Consider the following 27134-nt stretch of genomic DNA (forward strand, 5'->3'; position numbering starts at 1 on the left):
TTGGGAGCGCATATATCTCCTTCGTCAAATTAGTTGATTACGTAGTTTCATTAGTTGTGACGGGGTCTTCGCTACAATAGCCGGCCCTGTCTGGCTCGCTCTGTCTCTCTTTCTCTCTCGCAGCCTCGCTCCTTCGCTGTTGCCCTGGCGAGCGTTTGAAATTACGAACCGATACCGATGCTCGTACCGCTTCATTTCAGGACCAATACCTGAGCCGGACATCGTCATCCGGAGCCAATTGGGAGCGAAAGCGGTTGCGGCAAGAAGAAGAGAAAGAATGACGCGTCGCGAGTAGAGAGTAAGCGAGCGCGGGTGACCCGCGGCGATCCGCTCGCGAGAGCGAAGCCGCCGGCGTTGCTCGAGCCGACGCGCGAACGATTAGGGGAGAGAGTTCGAGCCGAGATTCAGAGTTAGACGGATCGTTTGACGGCCGAGCGTGCGCACGTGAAAGAGAACAAATCAGACCGAGAAGCAGAGGACGATTAGCAGGTAGCAGCAAGGAAAGAGGACTTCCAACGACTCTAACATCAAGGAATCCACATCCGAGCCTACCACGAGCCTGTCTGCAGTTCAGCAGTATTTCCTGCCTGCGGCGGAATTACCAGCAACAGTTCCTGCAGCGGCATCAGCGGCGATTCCTGCCAGCAGCCTCACCAGGTCAGGTCGTCTCTCTCTCTCTCTTTCTCTCTATATTCGCGAGTGCGCAACGCGTCGGCGAAGTGATCGCGATCTTCCGCGAACACGGCGAATTCCACGATGGTAACGAGTCCCTCCTTTGTACTCTCTCAAATCATTGTACCGTGCTCCCGTGCGATTATCCGCACGAGCGCAGGCACGCGGCGTTGAGGACGATGCGTGAACTCGCGTCGTCGCTCTTTATTGTTAAAGTCGAGAATAAATATTGTTAACGGTTATCGCGAGTAATTATTGTGTGCGCCTGTCATTCCTTTCCCTTCAAGCCTAAGCCCAAGACGCCAATTTAGTGACGAGGCCAATCGTCATCGTTCAGAGGAGCGAAAGAGCCTCCCTTACCTTCCCCTTTAAAAATAATTTGTGATACGACGCTTGGGCACGGGCCTTCGCATTGCTCGTGGGAATTAGCATTCCCCATAACGCGTTAGATTTTTAATCATCGGTGTCATATAGTTATAATTTTTTTCATGAAATAACGGCTTCTTCACTCTTAAAGTTTTTTAAGCCGTTGTTTAGAATAAGTATTTTATATTTATGTATACTAACTCTTGTGTTTTGTGATTTATAATTTTAAATAAATTAAGGCTAATTATCATTTCATGCGATCTTACCTTTAACAACTTGATTTACGATAAACATCCTATCCTTTAGTTATATATCCTTCAATCTCTCGTTCTCCTCATTTTTCACGCAGCGTAACAATTGTCAACAAGATATGACTTATTATGGTGCATGCATAAGCTTTTGTTTAAAATTTTTACTGAACAATTTAAGAAAAGCTTGCATTGAATTTTTATATATTTACATTGTAACAAAAATAATTACCAATTATCGTGATCTGAATAGATTTAATTTTGATCGTTGTCTTTTATAGTGATTTAGAAATTTGATATATGAGAAAAAAACGAAACCACATTTCTTCGTAACTATCATTTATATAATAACATCAAATTTAATTTAAATAAAGTAAATCATTGACTATACCTCAACTATTAAAATCCATTAGGTCATATTTTTTGGTATAAATAAATCAGTTCAGGAGCGAAATCTTAATTATACAAATATCAAAACCATTGCAGAGTATTACATTTAAATTTGACACATTTGTTGGATAGTAAGATATTTACTAAGTATCTACATGAATCAGCCAATATAATATTTATAAGTTATCTAATGAAGAATTAAGAGTATTTAAAATAGTATTTGTGCCAGAACAGATTCAGGGATGGAATCGAGGTATATAATGATTAACGAAAGCTATAATAAAATTGAAACATAAATCGGTATAGCCGGTGAAAAACTTGCAGTTATATGTACAACTTTCTTTTTTTACAAAGGCTCATGGTTGTTACATACATTTTTCATTTTTTCATAGGTAATGATTTGATTCTAGATGGTCCTAACTTTATGTCTATATTAAAAATTTCGTATTCTGAAATTTTGAAACTTTGCAAATTGTATACTTATTTACTTAACTAAATATTCATAACAATCAGAATAACATAAATAACAAATAATAATATCAATGTCTTTTATGAAAGTCTTTTGCGATCTTAAGTACTTGACAATCGAATGTTTGCTCATATTAGTATTACCGGAATTTTATATGCAACTTTGATTTCCGATAATGCTACTTCATACTCCAGAAATAACTAGACAAGTTCTAACAAAGTACACTTATCTAAATATGTATAAATAATTTGGGATAAAGCACTATCTTACTGTCTTATTGTTACTTTATTATTTTTCGCTTTTATTAAAAAATGTCATTCAAAGGTGGTATATAAAATGAAAGCTTAAAGAATCAGATATCACGGTTTTAAGAATCTCACATATCACACGTGTCATAAAATATTAGTTTACTTTAGTGCAACAATTCTTCATACGTTGGAATAGTATTAAATCAATTAGAGATAAAAATCAGCATTGAGCTTTCAAATAGGCTATTTGAAGTTCAACATTTAAAAAAAAAAATCAATGATTAATTGGAAAAAAATTGAATCTATATGAAGATTATTTTTTGGTTTTAAAAAGCGTATAGTCAATGAACTTATCTCTTCTGGTTGAATGAAGATCATTGAACCAGCAGACGTAGATTTTATTAGCAGCGATAATAAGATTTTTGGAAAATTTTTAAACATACGATAGTAGAGTTTACGATTACGGTAAATAAGACATATGTACGTGTTATCAGTATTATCTTATGTTTATTTTAGTTTTTTTTCAAAGCTAAACAATTGTCATGGAACATAATATTGCGATATGTATTTTGTCAATGACACAAGATAATATTTTAATCCAATACATTATAAATTTCCCATTACATTTCATAGTACTCGCAAATAAATACAATTATCAGTATAATCATACTGACTTTAAACTAATTCTTATATTCCTTTGGAAAAATACGAGTATGTAAGAAGACATGTTATTGATCTTACATTCGAATTTGTTTGTTTATTCTTTATAATACAGGCATCATTTGGGAATAATTGCTTCACTCATAATATATGTTATTATTTTTATTATAAAAAACTCGATAATAACTTAACAACTGGCATTGACTCTTTACTTTTTATTACTCATTGTTAGTTAAGTACTTAGATCCTAAATTATTTCTTCAAAGAAGACATTCTGTAATCGCTCCTGTAGAAATCGCATTTTGGCTATATAAAATGATAACTAACACAAGATTATCAAAGTAAAATATCACTTTTCTTAATTTAATTTAATATTGCAATCCCAACAAGTAGAGTAATTATTTAACAACGAAAAGTCTTATAACTACTTATGTACTATATTCATATTTACAACGAGTTTTAGTTTCTGTATTTTCAGAAGCATAGTATACACATTATTTTGTCAATACTAGCATACTGTACACTTTTTGACTTCTACCAACTCAATCACTGCACTAAATAGATTCTTTTTACACTTGGTATTATTTTTTAATACATAATTGCCTCTTTATTTTATTCGTACGTCATCTTTTATAGTAATAGCTGCGCGATTTTATTTTGTTTGCCTTGATGTTGTAAAGTGAAAACTTAACTGACAACATAATTGAAATTCTAATATTTTAAAGCAATTACTTATTTTATCAAAAGTTTTGTTTTCAGCGAAAAAATATTCCTCGCATGTGTTTGAGTATATTGTTCAATAGATGTTTGGAAATAAATAACAAAGTTGTCAAAAACACCCTTCGTAAATTTCACTCTAGTACAACAATTCTAGTTTCTTCCTGGTACTCAGAACATACTTCACTTTTTCTGGCTTTTAAAATATTTCGCGCACGTATAAACTTAACGATTGTACGGTTGCAGGAATGAGTCTGGAGTCTTTGACTTATTTCTCACGCAGGCAATGTACAAATGGCCTCCTTAAACCGTTCGATATATATAGTACTACTCTCAACCTTACTTTTCTTTTTTTCACCTACACAAAAATTTTTTCTTTTTTTTCCAGAGTCTTTACTTTATAGGTCGTCGATCCTATTATTTTCTTCCTCTTCGTTTCGCTTTTCAATATCACAGTCAATGGATAATTACGCTCTAGGTCGATAGTCTGCAGTAATACTCTTGAGAAACGCGTAAATTTCTTTGAAGCTTGGTCGTATAGATTCGTCTCTCTTCCAACACGAGCACATTACGCTGTAGACCTCCTCTGGGCACATCATTGGTTTTGGTAAAAGGACCTTCAATCGAGACAAATAAAATAATTAAAAATTTATCGTTTTACAATAAAAAATTTAATCTATTTAAATTTTGGCCAAGTAATCAATTTTTTAGCGTTTAATGATTTGGAAACACCTAATGGAACCTGTAAAATAAATTCATTCAAAAATTTTTCATTCGTAAACTCTTTAGGATCTTTTTAGATGATGTAAGTAGATATTGGCTGCTTAAAAACTATATTGGATATTACTTATTATTAGAGAAAAAAATAACACTTAATAATCAATAATTTTACTAATAATTTTCCTCAAAAATAAGATTCAGCACAGGAGTTTATATGCACAAATTTATGTACCAATACCAATATGATGTAGCATTTTAATATTCAGAAATTATTTATAGAACCATCTTGACTTTTATTAAAATTTTTTTATAAGTTTTGACATATATATTATTTAAGCCAATCTATTATCAACGATCAAACTACTGTGAAAAATATGACAATGAATTTTCATATTTTATCTTTGTCAATGAATACAATCAACTGTAATAGGGGTTTGTCATGATAATAATCTGATTATAATAGTCACAACGTTGCTTTGAACAAGCTATTAGAAATTAATATCAGATAATGAAACTTTCAATTTTAACTTTTAGTTACCTAACTACAATGAAAATGATCTGCTTACTTGTAATTCACCTCCGTAGTACATAAGCTCGGCATTGTGAATAACTTGTTCATTCGTCAAATGTTGAAATGGCTTCTCCCGGGCGAAACTCATTATTTCCCAAAGCGTTACGGCATATGACCATACTGTGCTCGAATTGGTGTATCTATCCTAAAATAGTAAATTCAAGAAAGATGAAATATTTTTGACAATAACGTTTCCAAAAATAATTGTCAAACAAATGATGTATCCTTACCAGTAGCATGCTCTCCCAAGGTAGCCATCTAATGGGTACAGGACGTTTGCCACCAATGTCGCTGTAATCCTTCTTATACAAATCGCTGCACATGGCTATATCCGTCACTTTCACCGTGTAAGCCCGACCCAGTAAACAGTTTCTCGCTGCTAAATCTTTGTGAACTAGATGTTTAGACTCGAGGTAACGCATGGCTGATACTACTTGCATTCCCATGTAGAGTAGGCAGTTTTGGCTACAAACCGACAAGGGAATAGCCAAATTAGTCTAAGAAAATCTAATAAAGTGAATTTTTATTTTATTATATACCAGAAATATGTTAAGCAGTTTTGTTAAAATACTGATTTGAAAATGATCAAATAAGTAATAAATGTATTTCCAAATAGGACGAAAATGGTTTTTATGAATAAATGCTGTTCATCAAATAATTCATTCATTTTAAGAAAACAAAAAAAATATAATGAATTCATCAATACTTGAAAGTTAATCTTTTAATTCATTAATTTTCTGATCTAAATAGCGCAGAATTTATATATTAAATACTCACTTATTCGCTTCTATTCATATTGGAATATAACTTATTCGCATAATTATTCATCCTGGAAGGTGCAAGCAGTAGAAAAAGCAAAGTCTGGCATTGCAAAGTATTCAATGTAATCTAGTGTGACCGGATGGAAAGCTTGAAAATATTCATCGCGGTATAACGCAATCTCGAACGGACTGTTAATCTTATCGGCGAGGAATTGATTTCTTGGCGACACCATTTCATAAATCGCTAGAAAATTGCTCATGAAAAATGCAGTACTCGCCTGATGAAATTGAGGCTGCAGTTGGGCCGTTGCGTGCCGACCAGTGGCTCGCTGTATTGAAGGTAATGCGCGAGGTCACCAAGCTCGGTATATTCAATAATCGTCCATGGTCTCGATGGTTCCGTTGCGTCGTACACTATACCGAGGATCCTCGCGAGATTCGGATCTGACAAGCAGGACAGGTAACGAATTTCTCGTAATGTATCTTCGTCGCTAGGCGAACCGTCTGTGAAATCAGTATTGGGTATTCTTGCTACTGCTAAACGTAATGGTTCTGAACTAATTAGAGCGTTGAATTTCGAAGTGGTCGAATCTTTGAGTCCTAGCACTGCGCAGATTATCACCTGGTGGCAGGAAATCAATTGTATTTCATTACGAACAGAAATAGTATTTCAACGTTTTCTTCACTGCTATTTGCGACTCATTAGAATTTCTCATTCGTTCACTGAGTATATCATTTCATTCGCACATTTACATTTTCGAAGAATCATCAAACCTTAGTAGTATAACCAGAATTTCCAGGCTTTTATGACAAATGATTTTCCTGAAGTATCAGAATCAGCTATGATGGTAAATGTAAACTAATTTGTTATAGTTTTAATTACATAGATGGCCACTCGTTAGAACTACTATGTAAAGAATTTTTATTGTAGAACTATAAATATAATTAACTGTCATTATAATTTATTTATTGTAAGCAATCTAAGAATACAATATTAACAATCTAAGAAACACTATATTAAAATTGCTCGATTTCCCATACAATTCACGTAAATTATTCAGACTTACGAGCTTATTCCAAGTTTGAAATAGATTCAACACGAAGAAAAATTATTTTAAAAATAAGCTTTTAATCATGACCTTACTTCGCTACATACATTAAAAGATTCAATTTAATATGTAATCAAAGTTAAAATCATGTCTCATACGCTATTCCACTCAATAAAACTCCATATAATGAGTTGTTAGTGTTTTTACACTTATTATATCTCCGGAAGTAAGTCCCTAGAAAGTCGCGTAATTCTAATCCCACTCTGTTCAACCTCCAGCCAAAATTATATCGATCAGTCTCTCTCTCGGCAAAGTTACGTATAATTTCAAAGCCGAAAAGTTGCGCGGAAGCTGAGGGTAAACGCGTAAGCGCATAATACGCGCATCCCTATTCCCCCGTGGTGGAATTCGGTTGAGCTAATATTCCAACAACAGACGGTGAGAGCACGAGTACAGTAGTGGTGGCGCCTTTATCACACATAGGCCTGCTGCAAAGTATATACATGTATATATATAATACCTCGCCGATATGGCCGGCACCAAGTTTCTCCATTGTATGTAGGCACTGGCCGGGTATGTCGACGGGCTCTATCTCCTTGCATTTGTAAGGCTTGCTCATGCTTGGAGCTATGTTCCATCTGGCAATTGGTGCTGGTACCTGCGACAATCGTTCAATTATCATACGACTTCTTATCGTTACCAGTCTAAGTTTCACTTTTCGCCTGACGAGAGAAATGCTTATTTTGTTATTGTTGCATGATAGTGAGATATTTCGAATTTTCTTATAGTAGTACACATTTATTTAGAACAATAAAATAAAATATAATGAAAAAACTTTTTTATTGCGATGATCGTTGCTCAATTAAATAATAATAACTAAAAATGAGCTTTCGAATTTATCATCTTATCTCTTGAGACTGCGTAAACGTATGTTAAAGTGCATGCTCTTGTCTACTTAAAATCACACTTCAACTCTCTTCAAACATCAAATATTACCTTGTGCTTTTCCTTAGGTGCAGTATGCCAACGCTTGATTCGTCCGTATTCAGGCTCTCGTTGTTGTTGATGAGTTGATGTGCTTAGTCGCTGTTGAACTGCTGCGGATGGCGAAGATTTACCCTGAAGGGTACGGTAGTGTTGCGAGCTACGTCGCGTCGACGGCGAATAATGAGATGAAAGTACAGGCGAACATGAACGGCTGCTCGATTCCTGACGCAGACTACCGCTGCAGTAGCCTTTTTCAAAACTCTTACTAGAGCGCAACTCGTCCATTCGTTGCAAATCTCGATTCGGCGTGTCTGCGAATCGAAAAGTGGGCGAGATTCGAATTTTAGCATACGGATGAGTGCCTGTTGGATGACATTGTGAATTTCAGACTCTAATGATTGTCACTGGCGGTTATCAGAGGAAAAGTTTTGCAACTTTCAATAATAACTCTTACATTTCAGTTAGCAGAGCAAAGTATATCAATAAGTATACTTCATCTTTTTATCATACTTTCGATTCGCATAACGATGAAAAAACGTACTATACGTAACGAAATAATGCATTTCGCTAATCGCGAAAATTGTAATCGACGGTCAATTTCCAAATTAAATTCTTTCCTTTTTTTGTATCAAAGGCACGCATGCAATTATTCAGCTTTTGCACATCGTTGGCGCTGTACGTACGAATCGTTGTGGGTTTCGCCTAACAATGTGTGCGAATATACGTACGGCACGCATAGCTGACAATATATGGAGCTGGACGTCGAGCACAGCAAAAGCAACAACCTACTCGTACACACGATCACCGAGTCACGCTATCCTTTATTTTATGACGGTCAGCGTGCGGGCGTGCGCGCTTTCAGCCTGAAAAGCTACTCTATACGCACCCCCCCCCCCCTTCCCCCCGTACGTCCGTGTGCGACGTGTAAGTTTCTTTAGTTTAGCACTTGTCCTGTGAATTTACTAGCTCTGAGAAAGCAAGTGTTACGTCTCTTGCCTCGAATAAACTTTGCACTTGTTTTCGTAGGGAGTATATACCTACAGGACGACTTCTGTGTAGAATAGTAATGATGTGAAGCTAACAATTTCTATTTTTTCTCTCTATCTTTCGTTTACTTTCGTTTAGAGTGTTTATGATAGAAGAGAGTTTTAGTATGGCCGTCTATTTAGGTTTAGGCGAACTTTGATGATTCTTGAGTTCGAATAATTCGGTCTAAATGGACCAAAGTTAAAATTGATGTTATTGTTTTTACAAAGACCTTACGGATTTATAGTTCTTATTTCTAATCAATTCGATTTCAGGTTCTATTGATGCTCGAGTTATCAAGGGCTTTCTCTCCTCCGTGAAATGATTGAAAAGTACCGAAAATTTCTTATTCGGAGTTAGTTTTTTTATACACTAGTGGATATTTCTTACTCTCAGTAACGAACCAAAACTCATATAATAAAACATGTAATGTAATTTTGAGAATGAGCAGCTTGCGTACGTGATATATTTATTCTAGAAGTAAAGTCAGGTTTGGAAATGATCGAAAATGAATTTTTCCCAAAAACAACTGCTGCCGAATATTGTAAAATAGTTAGACTTGAGTGCCAGTAAAAAGTGTATTGAAAGGATTGTTTTTATCCGATCTGAATATTGTAACCAACCGGTATTCGAGACTATAGCGTAGGTAGATCTGTACTGAGACTCGACGAGAGACGAACTGAATTGCTCCATAGTGAGCGAGCCTTGAATACTAATTCCCTCAGCGACACCAGCCTCCAATCCTTCCACGTCCACATCCAAATCTTCCTCGTCGCGCATAGCGTCTGCTTCATCCTCATCCTCCTCGTCAGGAGAGCCGCGACCGCTGTTGTTTAGTACTCTGCCTGGTGTCAGATTCAGCAGAAAACCCTAGAGCCAGCGACGATTATCAGTCAAACCGTAAATTTAAGCATTCTTTCCAAGTTTCACGTTGACTTGAGTTATTTTCATTTGAACGGTGATAATATGTCGAAAGGAAATGAGCAAAGATAACCGTGGGATCCTCACCTTCATGCTGATTGCAAAACCAAAGGGATTTTTTAGCACAGTCGGTGAACTCTGCAGCTTCTGGCGTCGGCTGAGCAACAAGATGATGATAAAAACGAGCAGCAGAAGCAGAGTTATCGCCGTTAATACTCCAATGAGAACTTCCACGTATTCTTGATCTTCTTCTCTCGCTGTAACTGCAACAATAGCGTCCGCAAAAAGTCCATTACTAATCTAACAGAATAAAGGGTCTAGCCTAGATTTTTTTTCAGCACGCCAGGCTCGTATCTCTATCGCGACTGCACACGTGTGCTGGTACTTTTATTTCAAACGGAAGCTTATTCTCATCTCGCTTTATTCAAGTGGCCCAGCCAAGCCCATTCATGTAATTCCGGGGGATGCGCGCGCGCGCGCGCGCAAAAGCTATTACGCTTACCGAGCAAGAGAAAGATACCGTGGCAACACGCTGTGCTCATTTCGGCTTGCTTTTTTTTTCCGACCGCGCATATCAGAGACAGCTAATTATGGTTGAATGCATAAGCGACGCCCTAGTTTTTTTTTCAGCTGTCCATTGTCCTCGAGAGCGTTTATATGGCGTTTTTAATCTACGCTGCCATGTTTTCATGATGATTGCAAACAATTTCAAAGATACCACTTTTCACAAATACGAGTTTGAGTTTATTAATTAACATCTGTGTGAAATCAAAATGAGGTCGTGATATGAAAAATTAGATTATTCGAGCCAACCTACTTTCTCCGATGCCGCAATATCTCTATTTCCAAGCGCGTTTCAACGCAGTATGCCAACACTCGTCCAAAACTTGGCGACACGTCTTTGGCCCGCGCCAGCTCCTCGTGCGCTCCAGCTCTCTCTCTCTTTCTCGCTCTCTCTCTTCCACTTAATCCTGCTAATTGTTTACGTTACGCGAAAGTTACTCGTTGTGAATTATAAAGTAGCTCACCGCGCTCGCTCAAAGTGTTTTCCCTGCTCTGACTTACGTCGCTCAAGCTCTCGACGGTTTAATCGCATCAACCCAAGAATGTCCGTTGCGTCTCTCTCACCCTCTCTCTCACCCTCTCTCTCTCTCTCTCTCTCTCACTTCCTAATTTTCTTAATGAACTTACCTGGATACTCAAAAGTTCGCCCATCAAGGTATAATTTAAAATCGATTCGACCGAGCGTGAAAGATTCAAGGATTTGATCCGGGAAAAAAGCAAGAAAAGACGGAGACTCGACTGTTTGCGTTTTCTATATATAGAGCGACATGGCGACAAGTTTGATTGCAAGCATACATACGTACTCGTTTGTAAGTTGAGATCCGCCTCGTGGTTGACCGTAGTGCTACTGTTGGCGCCGCTTCCGTTGCCAGACGACTCCTCGTTACTGATTTCGGACGAGCTCTCCTCGCTCGCGTTTGCGTTGGGATCCCCTGCGAATTAGATAATTGTTGATTTAGGAGAATTTCTTGCGCTCTCTCCAAGTTCCGACAAGTCTTCCACCTTCTGTGGATTCAACTCTAGGTAGTCACGACCTTTTTACTTCTTGCATATGCATGAGAATCCCCCTGACCAATCAGACGTCGTCGGTGCTTATGACTCGAATAGCTCGACTGATATGAATGTCGGACAATTTTCGATTTTATTCGTAACTATAACTCTGTTGTTTATAGTCCAATTACTCAATAATGCAATAACCTAATAGCTGGGTAGCATTGATAAAAGCAAGGTATGCAAGCGAACTGGAAGTCTCATTTATCTTGCGGATCCAAGTCGACAATGCGTCGTTGCGCAGTGCAATTTAGCATAACGATACTCACATGAGTCGAAGGTGACTTCACTGATGATAATCCAACGAGCGGCAAAGTGCAGGCGGAATTTCAAAAATTTGCCTTGCCTGCCGTGCAATGCGATGGAAACGTTACGCGCGTTTTCTAAATTGGTGTCCGGGATGTAGGAGTAGGTGACCGCTTCATCCTCATCGATCTGCTCCTCGTCGCCGACGAACCACACTTCCGCTCGTGCGAATACCTGTTGGCAAGAAAATTGCTTTTCCTGTCCGCTCTCTCTCTCTCTCTCTCTCTCTCTCTCTCTCTCTCTCTTATATTCTTAAAGCTTCTTTTTCTTCCCTTTTCCTCCCGTCGAGCATGATATCGAGCCACGATGGGATTTCGCGTTTAAAGTGCGCTTGCCAAGCGGGTCTGTGTTACCGGAGGCCCCGGAAAATTGAAATCTTAATTTCTAGCTTAGATTGCTCTACGTGTGATTTATGGCGCTCGCGATAAGCACGTGTGAAGTCTAATTATTGATTTTCAAGCTCTTTATAAAAACAGCCTCTATCGCACGGTTTTTCGATTGCATTTACTAGCTCCTCAACAGATTAAAGTTCGATGCAGTTGCCGCAAGTGCCATAGATTTAAATAGTGAAATCTATCCAGAGGCTTTTTCCAAACGAAATTAAAAATTTCATTAGCAACTTTTCGCAGGAAAGCACTTTGGCGTGATCTAAATTTAAATGAAATTAAAATGTAAACTAGGACATAACTTTTCGAAAATTCCACAAAAGCCAGCAAGTTAAACTCGAAGTTTATAAAAGATGAATTGAACGGAGAGTAGTAGTAGTAGCCGGAAAATTGAGGAAAAGAGAAATTAGTATAATAGCTTTCCTCCTCGAACAAATTAGGAGCCATTCGATAAGATTTCTGTATCAAATACATTGGTAAATTCATAGGTGCAGAATGTAAGCGCTTGAAATGCCCCGCCGTCATATTGTTCACGCATTGATAAACTAAGTATAACCCAATTCACGAAACAGATCGCATCTGTAATGCGGTATTCGTCATCGTGGTAAGCCGATATCGAGCAATGAATTTCAAAAGACGTATCACGAGAGAGGGAGGGACTATGCTCGTTCGCGCGCTCTATTTTACATTTGCGCTCGAAATGTGACACATATCGATCGGTTGTTATGTAGCTCCGCAAAGTGCGAATGCCACATTTTATACATTTGACGTACAAGCGTCGGTATAATCATCGCTCCAACTAGGTCATACCTTTTATCAATTCTATTATTCGAATTCTCGTTGATTACGCATTAAGCAAGGATGACGGATGGGCATTACCGCTTTTCTTTTTCGCCTTTGCTGTTGCCGACCGAATAATTCGGCTAATGAAATCAAACAATGCTTTCTATTTCTGTTTCTGTCTGGCCAAGTATGATTTTTCAGCGGAAATTGTTGACTTTGACGCTGATTAAACAAGATTAATACTATTATTCAATTTAACGGATTCCTTCCCGTCAACAATGGAGGCGCATGGGGCAATGGCAAAATAAACGTAAACGGATTAAAACGTTGCGGTCGTGCTTAATTTATTGTCAGATTCTTATACCTGCACGTCACGCTTGAAATAATTGTTGGTGTAAATGTGCACAGTATTGAAGCATCTTAGTGTCTCGAAGAGAAACGACATCTCAACGTAGTTATCGGGAAAACTGTCTCGCATCCACGCCACCCATCCTGTCCCTGTAATTAAAAAAAAATATAAATTCATGACGACGTAGAAGAATACAAGTTTAGAAGAATACATATTTCTACAATGTTTCTTAAAAAAAGCACTAAAATATTAATCGTGCTGAAAGTAATCTTAAAACTGACCTTTTTCTAAGCCTATATCCTGCTTGTAATTGTCAGCGCCAACCTCACCATCCATCAATCGTCCAAGGCCACCTGACAGATAACCACTCTCGTCGCGTACACCATCGTACCAGGTGTCATTGAGTTCTTCTACCGGTGATTCGGGTATCGTATAGCTCACTATTCCGCCTATGGCGATAAAAAAGTCATTTTTTTCATTATATTATTTAAGGCATGTTGGCTCAATGTGGAGCTAGGAATATAGAACTGAAACTAATATGTTATTTTACATTTTATTCTATAAATGTATATATAAAATGTAAAATTGTTAGACTCTTTTGAATAGCGTAGGAAGCTGTACCTGGTTATTATTCCTTTTACAGCATTCAAATATTTTGCAATAGCATACGTTAAAAAATATGTAAAGAAAATGCGTTTGTAATTTGCTCAGACTCGAGTTTGCATTTAGCAAAGCTTACACTCAGTTGGAATTATCAACATCCATCGGCATTAGCAATAAACTCTGCAGTATTCCCATCACGCGACTACATCATCAATGCCTCGTCTCTGCAACCATCCGCCAACCTTAAATAATTCTCATACCAAGGCTTTCGCATTTCCCTCGCAAATTGCAAGCCTCTCGTCGTCTCGCTCTCTCGTCGGAACTAATGATTTCCTCCACGTAAGTTCACAACGCTAATAACGACAAGATCAAGAAGCTCGTAGACACTTTAGCTAAGCTTTTGTAATATACTCAGTCAACTTATTCTTTTTCCCCGGCCTCTCTATCCACGTGGTAGGTATGCGAAAGCTTATTCTGTCAAGATCGGGATTGAGATTAAGAAAATGGGATTATTACGGTGCGGGAAAAAGAAAATAAAAACAATGGCAACCTCTACTTTTATGCTCGTGCGCTTTCAATTGTCCGTGTATTGATTCAGGATCTAGTCTGTGTTTTTTGGCGCGAAGGGGACAATAACTGCGACGAATGGAAACAAATCCTTTGCTGTGGGTATGCGCACGGGAGCGCTCCTTGCGCTAAATTGCAAACTATAAAGTCCAATTTCTCGTTCATTAGACAGCGAGAAAGGGAGCTCGATTAACATGGATATTTATTCGCAAGGGTGGGAGTCGCGAGGACAATTTAAATAAATTCGTTGCTCGCTCGCGTGTGTTGTGTTAATTATCGGGAACAGCGGCAATGTTTATATTCTACTAATTTTAAGTGCTTTCCGTATAATTTTATAATTACATTAACATGCGTGCGCGTATTGTCCGGATTGCGCGGATTACGTTTTGACGATTAATCTTTTCATGCTTTTACTTTGTCGTTTGTTTCTCTTTCCATATCGTTGACTTGTGTCGCTTGAAATTATTGCTCGATTATACAACACTTCATGTTGGTCTTTCCACATAAACTAAATAGGTTACGCGACCAGCAGTTATGCAACGAAACATTGATTTGTAAAAGCGAAGGATTGTGCACTCGCATTCGCAGTACATATGAAAACCGACCACAATATGATAATTGCATATTGTGGTTGCACGTTCGCAAGGGAGTGCTCAACAAAATTCAAAACTGAATTTAATTAACTTAGCAGTCTTGCGACTAAAGAGGATAGCATTCGAAACTGTTGCCGGAAAGCTCGTGCGCAAAAACTTTTAGACGCGGCAAACTTGGTGAAGTTGTAAAGTTGGAAAAGGAGCAATGGTGTAATTGTTCGCGCGTCGTTTTTTTTTTCTCTCGGCTGGAAAAATCAACGAACCGAGCTATATACACGAGTGAGAAGGTTTTAACGGCAATTCTGCTTCTCCTTCCACGGTCGAATTAATTTTCGCCCTCCTGCTTGTCAAGGGTATATTGTTTCGCGAGCGCTCGCCGCAAAATGAAAGCTCGTTCTACGATCTAAAGCCTTTCGCTGCTCATGGCCGGTATGATCCTTCGTGCTTTATTCTCGCTCGCGCGCGGCCATGCTTGACGAAATAAAAATACAAAAAAACAACGGATTGCTATACGAGGGCATGGTTGTAACGGCATGATTGATCTCGAGAGCTTTATTTCGAAGTAGTTCGTTGTTAATGAGCTGTAAAACTTTATTCATAATTGTGGGGTATTTCAAATGTTCACCAAGGAAATTGGAATTCTTGACTCAATTGAAATTAAAACATGCATTGTTTGACATCGATGACTGAGTTAGTATACATAAAACGTTCGAAAGTTTATTTTTTCAACTTTGTTCATGTTGTAGTTATGTAAGCAAAATTTATTAATTTTTTTAACTTTAAGCTTCCATTTGTCTGGTACATTATGAATTTGTAGATGAGGACAATTACAACAAAATACTGGAAATGGCACGACTACCAGTCACGATCCCACTTTTTCAGTAGAACAGCTGCCTATTAGTCAGACATGTCATTTTTATCTTTTTAAAAGTACCGCCAATGATTTACTTCATTTTATTCACGTGTAAAACAACTGTAAATTTTGTGACGCGATAGTGAAAAGAAAAAGAACCTCTTCGCAATGTTCGTCTCAATGTATGAACGAGGCGCTGTCGAAAAGAACAAGATTTAAGCAGTGCTCTCGCTGAAAAATCGGATCTTAGTGAAAAGTAGGTTAGACGCTACATAATAACGTGTGTTTTAAATTCACATGAAGAATCTCAGGTACTTGCGAGCACGCAAGTATAAGCCTGAGCTGATACAGAATTACGTATTTTCACAAGCGCCTTAACATCGACAGCAGCAGTAAATAAAAAAAATTTCTGCTCTGGAAGGATAAGTTGAATTCCAGCTTTTTCTTGATCCCCAGTGTACTTATGCGATCGTTCGGACAAGTCTCGTTATTCAACGACGCGAGAGAGGACATTTAAAAGTTCAAGTAGCAAAAGGTGAGTTGGGCTTGAAAGGAAGAGCAGAGAATAAGAGAAAAAAAGATAACAGAAGCCTGGAGTTTATCTGATACTGACGGAGAAAAATATATCATATCTGCGAGGTAGAAAAAAGTACTTCATGTTTTTGATCCTTTGATACTTGAAAGTTTAATCCATCAGATAAGCTTAAAGTCGAATCGAATGAGACATTGCGTGAGTTGTTTTTTTAACAGCCTGCTTAGTTAATTTCAGGATTTTATGTGATCTTAATTTCGAATTCAATGAATTTTTGAACAATTTTAAAAATGAATGTTCAAAAGTTTTCTAATGTACAGTTTCTGTAAAATAATCTTCCCCGAGATATCTATAATTTTCTCAAATCAAATATTTAAAATTATTAATAAACTTTGAGCATAAGTAAAAAAAATGATATATCAATCGAAAAAACAAAAAACTTATCCGAACAAGCTTCAAAGACACGGCGTTCTGAAATTAATAATGAGTCGAGTGGCGCTGTTGTAGTGGTCTGTAAACTCGACGAGTCTCCTCGATATTTCACGGCGTCACGCGATGTGGTTTTCAGCAAACGTACTCCAATCCGGCCAGACTATACGTCGATCATATAGCTTTAGAGTTCTATAGTCGTATGAATTAATCCTCTGCGAGAGAAATGATGTGCGATAGAGTACTGCTGTTGACGTAGAGTCGGCCAAATTTAAATGCAAATGCTGAGTATGGTAAGGTAAATTTACAGTCCCTGCCAGAAATATTCTCGTACTTGAAATATTAACTGCGCCGAGAATCAATTTCTTTAGCTTAATTTGAATTAGAATAATGTCTTTAGAATGAAGTTTATAGCTACGCATATCTAATTCCATGTTCACGTCATTTTGACTCTGCCCTTGAAGATTTACATTAGTTAGTACCAAAATAGTGAGCGAACATAATTATGAAACCGAGTTTAACTGTCGTCTCGAAAATTCAATGTAATCTGCTTATGTAATCTAGAACTATGTTTATCTCGAGTTGTAGTCTCATTGAAAACTTGCTAACTGTATATTTAATCATAAAAAGTCGTCAAATACATTAGAATTTAAAGAATTGAGCAACTTTCGCCTTCGCTTTTCTCTAGTTACTTATCGGAAGGTTATGAGAAGAGTTAATTAATGTTTAATTACAAAACGAAAAAACAAACATTAAACTCTCCATTAAGATAAATATATTAGAGGTTGATAAAGCATAAATTACAAAGAAGAAACAAACAATAAAGATCCTTGATTTGTCAAAGGACAGGCATTCGCGGTTGAACAGATAAGCAAAAAGTCAGTGAGTAAAGGTTTTATACGACCCTTCTAAGGATGACTTAATGCGGTGGTCAAACAAGCGAATTCCGCCAGAAGCCACCTCCACGAGTGTAATGAGCAAAAAGCATGCATTCTACGTCTGCGATTCAACCAAGATAAAAGTGACAATAGAGCTTTTGCCTTGCGAAAAAGCGTCAATTAATAAGGGTGCGTTAGCTGAAACGAAGCCGATTGTGTCAGCGGGATTTTCCAAGTAATCACTTTTTATCCGTCGGCTTCGGAGCTTTTCTTCTTTGTTTTTATAGCTTTTGACTGTTTTGCTTGTGCTAGCTTATTTTTACGCAGACGAATCGTATGTTTTTCTTCGTTTCTTTCTTCTAATGAAATTGTTCTTTATTGCTTTATAGTCGCTCTTTGCTTTGTGAAAATATCAGAATGAAGGTTCAGGGTACCTACTATCGCAGTAAATAAACTTACTTTTTAGTGGTGACATATTTAGTTGATTTCGATTTCTCGTATTAGATTTGGAACAAAAATAGAATTTTCTTATTTAAGGACTGAAAACCGATCGAGAGATAACAAAAGGTGAAATTGGAAAGTCATTTGTTCTAGTTCAATGGGCTCACAGAAACCCTCTAGTCGCGAAAGTAGTCTTACATAAACTCAGTCGTGCCTGCGCAATTTTCGGAATAATATTCCGAATTTAGCGAATAGACGTCGCCTAATAAATATCAACCCTTTACGTTACCTTCGATCGTCCATATCAACTTTTCAAGCTTTAAGAGCGCGTTTCACACAGATGCCGTGCGTGGCCTCCATAAATCTGCCATTTCTACCCAGAGCGCTTCTTACCGTACAAGAGTAAGAAAAGTTTCGTGTACTCTCTTTTTCTTTCTCTCTCTCTCTCTCTCTCTCTCTCTCTCTCTCTCTCTCTCTCTTCAATTGGCGTTGATTTTAGTTTCCATTTGTTTCTTTCATACTATTCGACTTTCGTTATGAAAATAGTATATGCTAAAGATTTTGTGATTCGATTGACGGTTCAAATATTTTGGATTGCATAGGCACTAGCTTAGATGTTTGATAAGTTTAACTTATAGTTATAGAAATAATTAAAAACTTTTAAAGCGATGGAAATTTAGTTATTTTATAAACAATCGTCTTATATTAGTTATATTTTAGAAATATTATTCAGCTGACGTGAGTAAAGACGTCTTTTCCATGATTTCAAGAATAGTCAATATGTACGAAATAAAGACTGTAGTTCTAACACTGTTATGTTCTCATTTTTAGCAGAAATTATGCCGTTTCTTAATCATATAAGTATTTCCACAGAAATACGCCTCTCCTTGTCACCAATCATTTTCTTTAAATTGTGATTAGTGCGATTCTAGTAGCTACCACTTGAAAGTAAATGTTAAGTAAAAACTGTATAAGAAATTTTATATTTAATAAGTCGATATTTCATAACCCATACTACGAAAATGCCCGAAAAAGTTGGTAAATTATTGAATAATATCATATCTCCGCCAATGTTTTTTTCTTTTCTATTGTACTTGAATACTGTTTTCTATAAACAAATATATAAAAATAGTTGTTTCTATGTTATTTTACTCCGCTGAATACGAATTTTCGTATCCCAAATGCGTGCTATCAATATCAAAGGTGTGGCAGTCACTTAAAGTTCCGTCGCCAACTTTTTCCTAAAATTTTTTTTAAGTTTTTGAAGCTTGTACCATCAGTTTCATGTATCAGTAATGATTGCATCGTATCATATAGTAATGATTATCGTATACAAGTACGGGAAAGTTATTTCCCGAACATGTGTATCGTACCGTGTTTTTCGATACGTGTGTGTGGAAAGTGCGATTTTCAACACACGTTTTTTTGCCGAGCGTGCGGGAAAGACGTACTTTGCTCATAGAGTGTCGAAAAAAAGAAAACAGGCCTGGTGTTAAGGGATCAATGTTCATTGATTACGTCTAAGATAAAAATTACTTGCAGTATCGACGATCTTATAACTAAATTGAATACAGAGACTGAAAGTTACTTAATGCACATTTTAACACAACCTATCAATCTAACGTTCTTTCTAGCATGTACAAAAATTTATCTACGAATGAAATTATGCTTGTTGGTGATTTTTCCCAAAATTATAATTCTAAATATTCTAAAGAAGTGCATAGTGTCCATTTCGGAGCTTCAACGAAACAAATATCTATGCATACAGGTGCTTTCTTTTATAAATCAACATTAAATAGCAAAATTAAATGTAGCTCATTTTGTACGACTTCTGAAAATCTTTGACACGACGCTTCAACCATTTAGGCACATCTACAGCTAGTTTTCAATGAAATAAAAAAAGTAGTACCTAATGTTATTACTTAACATTATAATACTGATGGTCCTACTTCTTAGTATCAGAACAAAATTGGTATCTTTTTCAAGAACACAATAAATTATTTGAAAAATGCAACGTAGAATTTTATAATGTTTGACCATGGGAGAAGTGTATCGGATGCTACTGGTGGTAATGTCAAAGGCTTGTGCGATCGTGCCGTGTTACACGGAAATGATGTAATTTCAGTTAGTGATGTTGTTAAGGTCATTGAAAATTCAAGGGAAAGACAAACCTAAATGTATGTTATTACTACAGAAAATATTGAAATAATTGATGCGAGGTACCGAAAAATTTAAAAACAGTTCCAAATACAATGAAAACTTTGCAGTTACTGTAGTTAAAAGATAAAAAGGATTGTCTTTTCACAAACTCTTTATCGTGTCCATCCTACTTAGATAAGTAATTAAGCAATGCATATATTATGCTCTATCAACGAATGAATTTCAGTTTTACAAAATGAAAAAATATCGAAAGTATGAATAGTAAAGAAAAAAGAGCAAGTTTCAAATATTAGTAAAACAGAAAAACAAAAACAGTCAATAGTATTACAGATTTCAATTAAAGGGAAACAAAAAAAATGATAATTCTTTAAATTTGAGAAATTCACTCAATAAACAATCAGTAGCTACAACTGATAGAGCGAAAACAAGAGACAAGGAAAAAAGATCAAGTTATGCATGACGTAGAAAAAAAAATAAAACTATAGGAATAGAAATTGTATTATGAGAATCAAAAAAAGACTGATGATTAGGTGATTGTTTATTATAATTTAGTAAAGCAAAGCTTATTGTGTTCGACCTTGTTATGTAATATAATATTGTTATAGAACAATGTATTAATGTACTACCGACATATTACACGTATGTGCAATGGAGTAGTTCATTGTTGAATATGTAAAACACATATACACACACACACACATATATATAAACTTGCAGACAAAAATATGTTGCAAGATTTTTTTTTGTTGATAATAAATTTTTTTTTTTAATTTATGTCGAAAAACTCCTGTTCTTCGTTAAAAAATGAGTGACGCGGTTATGTTCTTATTCTGCACCTCAAAATATACCTTGAAAAAAATTTTCAGAGCAGTGCCATCAACAATGAAAAACAAACAAAAAATTCTAATAGTCCTATTTCTGTGGAATTGCTCATACGTGAGCTGAGAGCTCTATCAATGACGTTAATAATGGGCTTATACAATACGTATAAATACAATTGATCATTGTAGAAAAAAGTTTGAATAAAAACATTGACTTTTACAACAGTGTAAACGCAGCTCTAAATATCACTGTTATTTCGTTCAAAGAGGAAGGTAAATTAAATGCAATTTTGTTAGCGAACAGCTGCAATATTATTTCAGGTAAAAACCTTCAACTTATTTTGCAAATAATATTACGAGTAGCTTTTAATCAAGATTAAAATGAGTAGGCAAGACTTTGCGACAAAATAAACCTAGTTTTCTCAGCGTCCTAGGACTCGAGCTCTTCGATGACGAATTAATGCTCTCGACTGGTAAAGCGGAAACCTGCGCTGAATGATTGAGGAGTCTGCTCAAGGCAGCTGCGTTTGATCCTTCACTGAATGAATTGATTAGCGAGCTCCCAGCTTTGATTGCGCTCGGCTAATTATTATACCGTTGATATCTAGAACGTGCTTCCTACTCAACGGAAGTGTGTTGTCTACAAACGCTTGACTACTTTTTGAATGGCATTTTATTTAATCTTTTCTACAATAAGGAACTCGTCCGGAATAGTCAATCGTGCACTACGACTCCCTTATTTCGATGACTAGAAAAACATTTGTGTTCTGAACGTCCATCGTTTTCCGTGCGCAGAGTGAATAGCGGCCCTTTTTATGGGCAGTTTCCCTAATTAGGACTGTCGCGACGCAAAATAAAAATACGAGACACGGACCTCGGTTTACGGCCGCCGCCGCTTTCTGGGGAAATCCCAACACGTGTTTCTTTAGTTGAAAAATCACATGGCCTGAATGTGCGGTACAGAAATTGTAAGCGGAGCTGCCTGATCTCCCCCTCCTCTCTCGGCTCGAAGTTAAGACGCGCACAAGCGCAAGGCGCTTCGTGGCCGTCAAGCCCTCAGCTCCAGGAGTTCGCTTCTGGAGGCTGTTAGACCTCACGAGGAGCATGCTCCTGGGTTTTGTAAGGTCGCGCACGGGAAGGAAAGCCGCGGGGCTAACCTTGGCTCGGAAGGCTACAAAACGTGAGAGCAAGAGAGAGAGAGAGAGAGAGAGAGCGGACACGAGGGGTGCGAGGGCGTGACCAATGCGCGCATCAAGGCCCTGAAGTTCCCGCGGAACCCACTGCGAAGTGGGGATGAATTTTCCTGTTTTTTTGTAAGCGACGCAGCGAGCTCGCATTTTGTATTCATTCTGTTTTCGGTCTTCTTCGCTGACACCCGGCGGATTTTTCTCCTCCGCAACCTTTTTTCCTTTGCCGTGCGTTTGATTAGCGAATAGACTTAAGTTTTTTGTTATCTGTTTGCGCTATATTTTGTATTGTTTTCTTTCTAATAAAAGGTTCTTGAAATTTAATAAAAAAAAAAAAAAAATAATAAACTTGATTTGGTTTCCGCTCACATTGTCCCTTTTCAATTTGCCTTCCTCTATTATATTAAGAAGCTAAATGGTAAGAGTTCATCTCGCACCATGAATATTTAACTCACTAATGTAGCCGTCAAACAAAGAATAAATACGATGGTTTATTGATTGCATATAATTTTCAATTCTACTGTTCATAAAAGTTGATTCTATTGTTGCATTTATTAAATGATTAGAAGAGTGGCAAATATGACGAAATATTCATATAGTCATGAGATATATTATTAAATGATATTTTGAAATTGAAGTACAATATATAAAACGAACGCGATATTGGAAATATTTTCAACTTTTAATATTACTGGGTAAATGTATGCTATAGCACAAAGTTATGGTTTTCATCGATGCGGTTGTTTGATGGATATCGAGTTAAAAAACTAAATATTAAGTTACATTCTAGAGCAACTCAAAAAACATATACGATTTGTTAAAAAGAACCTCGACTATTATTGTAAATTTTCAAGTTGAAAGTTCCTTTGAATCTACAACTTTTAAAACTCTTTACTTGGATGAAAGTACAAGTCTTTGATGTGATACATGGCGGTGAAGTAAAGAGAAAAGTTTTCTAAAATTGTGCGCGCGTATTTACGATATTATGTAGTTTACAACTGAAACTGATGACGCTCTAATGTTCTCTTTGGAAGTAACATTTTTTTAATTTCAGAACTATGAAATGTTGTAATATATACATTACGTATTTCATTTGAAAAAGCTCAACTCTTATCAAGTTGAATTGTAAAATACACTTCCGACATCCGTTATAATTCTCGTGAATACGCTGTTCTTGAATTTCCAATCAGGTATAGACGTATAGAAGAAATTAGATTCCGTTTAATCAGATCTGAAACAAAATTTTCACATCGCTTTGACGCAAAAAGGAAATCTGGACCTGCGTGTGTTATCCAAGTTATTTCAAAGCCGTCTTCTTATCAGGAGCTTTTTATTTTGTCTTTTTCCAAGATAAAATAAAAAAGAAGGAACTGGCCGTAAAGAGAAGGTAGGTAGAGAAAAAGTGAGGAAAAAATGATGCAACTCACCTCTCGAAACTAGAAAATAAAAGTAGTACACTCAGAGCGACAGAAATACTCGACTGAGTGTTATTCCATCGCCAGTCGATATTTAACGGTCATTAGGGCCGTTTATTTTTTAATCAATTGTACTCGACAGCTACTTAGTACACTAACGATACTGTAAATAAAAGCCGTTCGATATTATTACCCCTTATTTACTTTTTACCGTCAAACTTTCAGCTGCGTCATTGACTCTAGAAAATTGCCAGAGACCTTGCGTAGATTCAAATGGAACCTTTCGTTATTTTAAATGAATGAAATCTTTTTCTTTAAATCCACAATCCAGAAATGTATGCGCTCTTCGCTGGTTTTATTGAAAGCACGTACAAAATAATATTTCATATTTCGAAATCAAATTCACCACTGAAGATATTTGAATTCAAAGAATTAATGGAACTCGATGCTTATTGAATAATACTCAGCAATATCGCATCAATCTATGAATGGAATATCGAACGTACCAATAATATAACAAATAATAATAATAATATTACGCGATTCAACAACGTTCACTTAACGAGATGAAAGTCTTTTTGTTAATTCTTTTATTCAAGAAAGAAATAAAGAAAAGCAAATAAAAAGGCGAACGAAAAGCAAATGAATTAATTCCGCGAACAGTTATCGAAGTTCTTTCAATTTGGAGCCACTAGATAATTAATAGCCAAAGCAGCTCGCCGTCGGTGCATCATTATAAACTGGCTGCACGGAAAGCTTGAAAAAGCTTTTCCAAGTTTCTCGTCTATTCTTCGCACGACTGCTCGGCAATTAAAGCAACGGACGCACAAAGCCGAAAGAAAATCAAAGATCGGAACGACCCCCGGAAACGAATGGAAATAAGTTGGATCCGTTTAAATCCCAGTCGTTTTACAATTCTATTCTTTTCTCTCTCTCTCTCTCTCTCTCTCTCTCTCCTCTCCTACTATTTTCTTGCATTTCTTTAGATCTAGATTGTAATAAACATCTCGGAGCACTTGTCCGTAAACTTTTGACTAATTAAATTTTGTAATTAGTTGCGTGACTGATTTTGTGCTGATTACAATTTTTATATAATGAAACTTGAGAAGAAAATATGCAAGAGATAATTATTTATTCTGAAGAATAACTGGGTAAAAGGGCATTTAATTTGGTTCTTTACAATATAGAACATTAATTCTGAAATAAGTCAGAGTCCGAATGAAAAATTTTCTGAAACTAGTTGGGCTTTAGCACGAATATATATTTAAATAAATGCGAAGAGTTATTGTCTATTAACCCGAAAAATTGAACAAAGAACTATTTTCTTTTATTTCTGGCTATACCAGACAAGAATTTCTTAGCTGTATAATAATTAACATTGAGAATTTGCTAAAGCAGACAGTTAATTAAATATCACCTTATGCTGAAAACATACCTTATCAGAGATAAAAATAAGATGTAAAAAATTCCATTTATCAATTTTGACTGCGTTAACAAATCAACACTTTTGCGATGTTAATGAGTAAGATTAATCAACTGCGTATACATCTGATCAAGTTGATTAAACTTTCCAATACTAATTTTTAAGTAAACGTCGACTCTCTCTGTACGTTATAATTATAGCTGCGCTGGTTAACATTTTACTTCTCCATAATACATTAATTGAAATTCAATTACTCTACTTATCGTAAAGTTGACTCCCATCCCATTTTAGTAGCGCATTTATAACATGAAAATAAATAACTACGAATAAAAGTTTGTGTTTCTTCCATTTTTCCTTCATGCGTCTGTGTGATAGCTCCTGCTATATAATTCGCACTGTGAATTTACTAAAAGCTAACTCGCTTCCTCGTCAAAAACTGTGTTAGCGGTGTCAGCCTCGCGAGTTATTCCAATAGCGCGCTACATTCGTTATCGGCCAGTACAGTGAACTCCGTTTTTTTTGCCACGACAAACTTGAGATACATCTTGGTAATTTGTATCTTGAGAAGCGCTGCCAACTGTTTCAAGATATTACGTCGATAAGTGGTAGATTTTTTAAAAGTATCTGTCGACCTGAAGTTATTTCTATTCAAGACCGCGATGGAGTTGACTTTAAACTGGTTTTCCACTCACCGAATTTCACGAAATCAGTATAAAGTCTTCTCGTTTTGAAATTTTACTTTGATGTTTTTTGCAAATGGATTTTAGTAAATAGTCGAGTGTATTATAGCTTGTAACGTTTTAGCGTTATTTCAAAATAACGTTAAGTATTATAATAATATATGATGAAAAAGCGAACAATGCTGCTTTATTTCAGTAAATTAAGTTCAGCGTAATATGACATGTAACGCACATGCGTACTTTGATTTAGCGGCGTGCGGGGAATTCGTAGTGTTCACTTTGGATTATTCATTTGTTGATTATACCTGACTACCAGTATGTTTATTTTAAAATAGACCATAAATCTCATCGTCAAACTCGCGTACCTCATTAAAAATAACAATAAGCAAACGGGCGCACGCGTACTCTTTTCACAACTTTTAATATCAAAGTGCGAGCGCATTATAAATGCAAAAGTAAATCCCGCATAACAAGCGCGAGTATGCTGAAGCGACAAGAAGAAGAGGAAGAAAAAGCGTGACGATGTAGGAGGTAAACTCACGCGTACAATCCTCGGCACGAGCAACGAGGACACAGCAGCAGCATATGAGCGTGTCTTTTCGCGCGCGCACCCATCGACTTTGCGCTAATGGGTTTTGCTCCAGGTCTTGGAATTAGAGCGAACTTATCTCGTGGATATACCGGAGTCGGGTTTCCTTTCGTTTACATTTTCCATTTTTCCGTGGCCTGCACGTCGCTCGTATATATTCTTTTACCGTTTTGACTTATACAGCGAAATTGCGATACCTTCCGTTTTCAATTGTTATCGTTTGTTTTATAGTGCACGCGTGTATGTATTTTATGGGATATACGTATGACGCGATTCATACGATACGATATTCTCCATTATTTTTCTTATGCCATGTTGAAAATTTCTATTTTCATACACAAAACATGAAAATCTTAATACATCTGTGATTTCAATTCGGTAATTATGAATAAATGTCACAAAGATTGTGCAATTATCTTATGTGCTCTAATTAAACTTCCAAATAACAGAAGCTCATTAACAAAAGTTTAAATGGTGTATATACATACATCTGTATAGGTTCTTTTGTTTCATTTTCAAACAGGATAAATTTATATGTGTAAATTGAGATTTGATTATTGATTTTATATTCAAAAGCGAATGAGCCATATACAGTTCAGTAATCCTGAGCGATTACGCTGATGGGAATGATTTTAATGTACAACTTATAATGTAAAGTAGTGTAACCTATTTATCCAAATTAATGATTTGGGCTTATTTTCAATGCATGCTTGGATTATT

General features: G+C 36.4%; 1 protein-coding gene across 1 annotated transcript in view; it reads right to left on the reverse strand.

Moving 5' to 3' along the window:
• Nucleotides 1-2821: 2821 nt before the first annotated feature.
• The window catches only part of LOC131663842 (discoidin domain-containing receptor 2-like), a 116684-nt gene continuing 92371 nt past the window's right edge, over nt 2822-27134 (reverse strand). The window contains exons 6-17 of the mRNA XM_058934542.1: nt 13525-13692; nt 13259-13392; nt 11689-11899; nt 11173-11301; nt 9893-10068; nt 9508-9754; nt 7868-8169; nt 7392-7529; nt 6101-6444; nt 5292-5526; nt 5057-5206; nt 2822-4387 (exon numbers count right to left, since the gene is read on the reverse strand). Of these exons, the coding sequence (XP_058790525.1) occupies nt 4238-4387; nt 5057-5206; nt 5292-5526; nt 6101-6444; nt 7392-7529; nt 7868-8169; nt 9508-9754; nt 9893-10068; nt 11173-11301; nt 11689-11899; nt 13259-13392; nt 13525-13692 (2384 nt within the window). The 3' untranslated portion in view covers nt 2822-4237. The remainder of the gene's footprint in view (nt 4388-5056; nt 5207-5291; nt 5527-6100; nt 6445-7391; nt 7530-7867; nt 8170-9507; nt 9755-9892; nt 10069-11172; nt 11302-11688; nt 11900-13258; nt 13393-13524; nt 13693-27134) is intronic.

The sequence above is a fragment of the Phymastichus coffea genome, unplaced genomic scaffold (assembly GCF_024137745.1).
Source record: "Phymastichus coffea isolate CEN01 unplaced genomic scaffold, Cenicafe_Pcof_1.1 PCOF00039, whole genome shotgun sequence".
Classification (NCBI taxonomy): Eukaryota; Metazoa; Arthropoda; class Insecta; order Hymenoptera; family Eulophidae; genus Phymastichus; species Phymastichus coffea.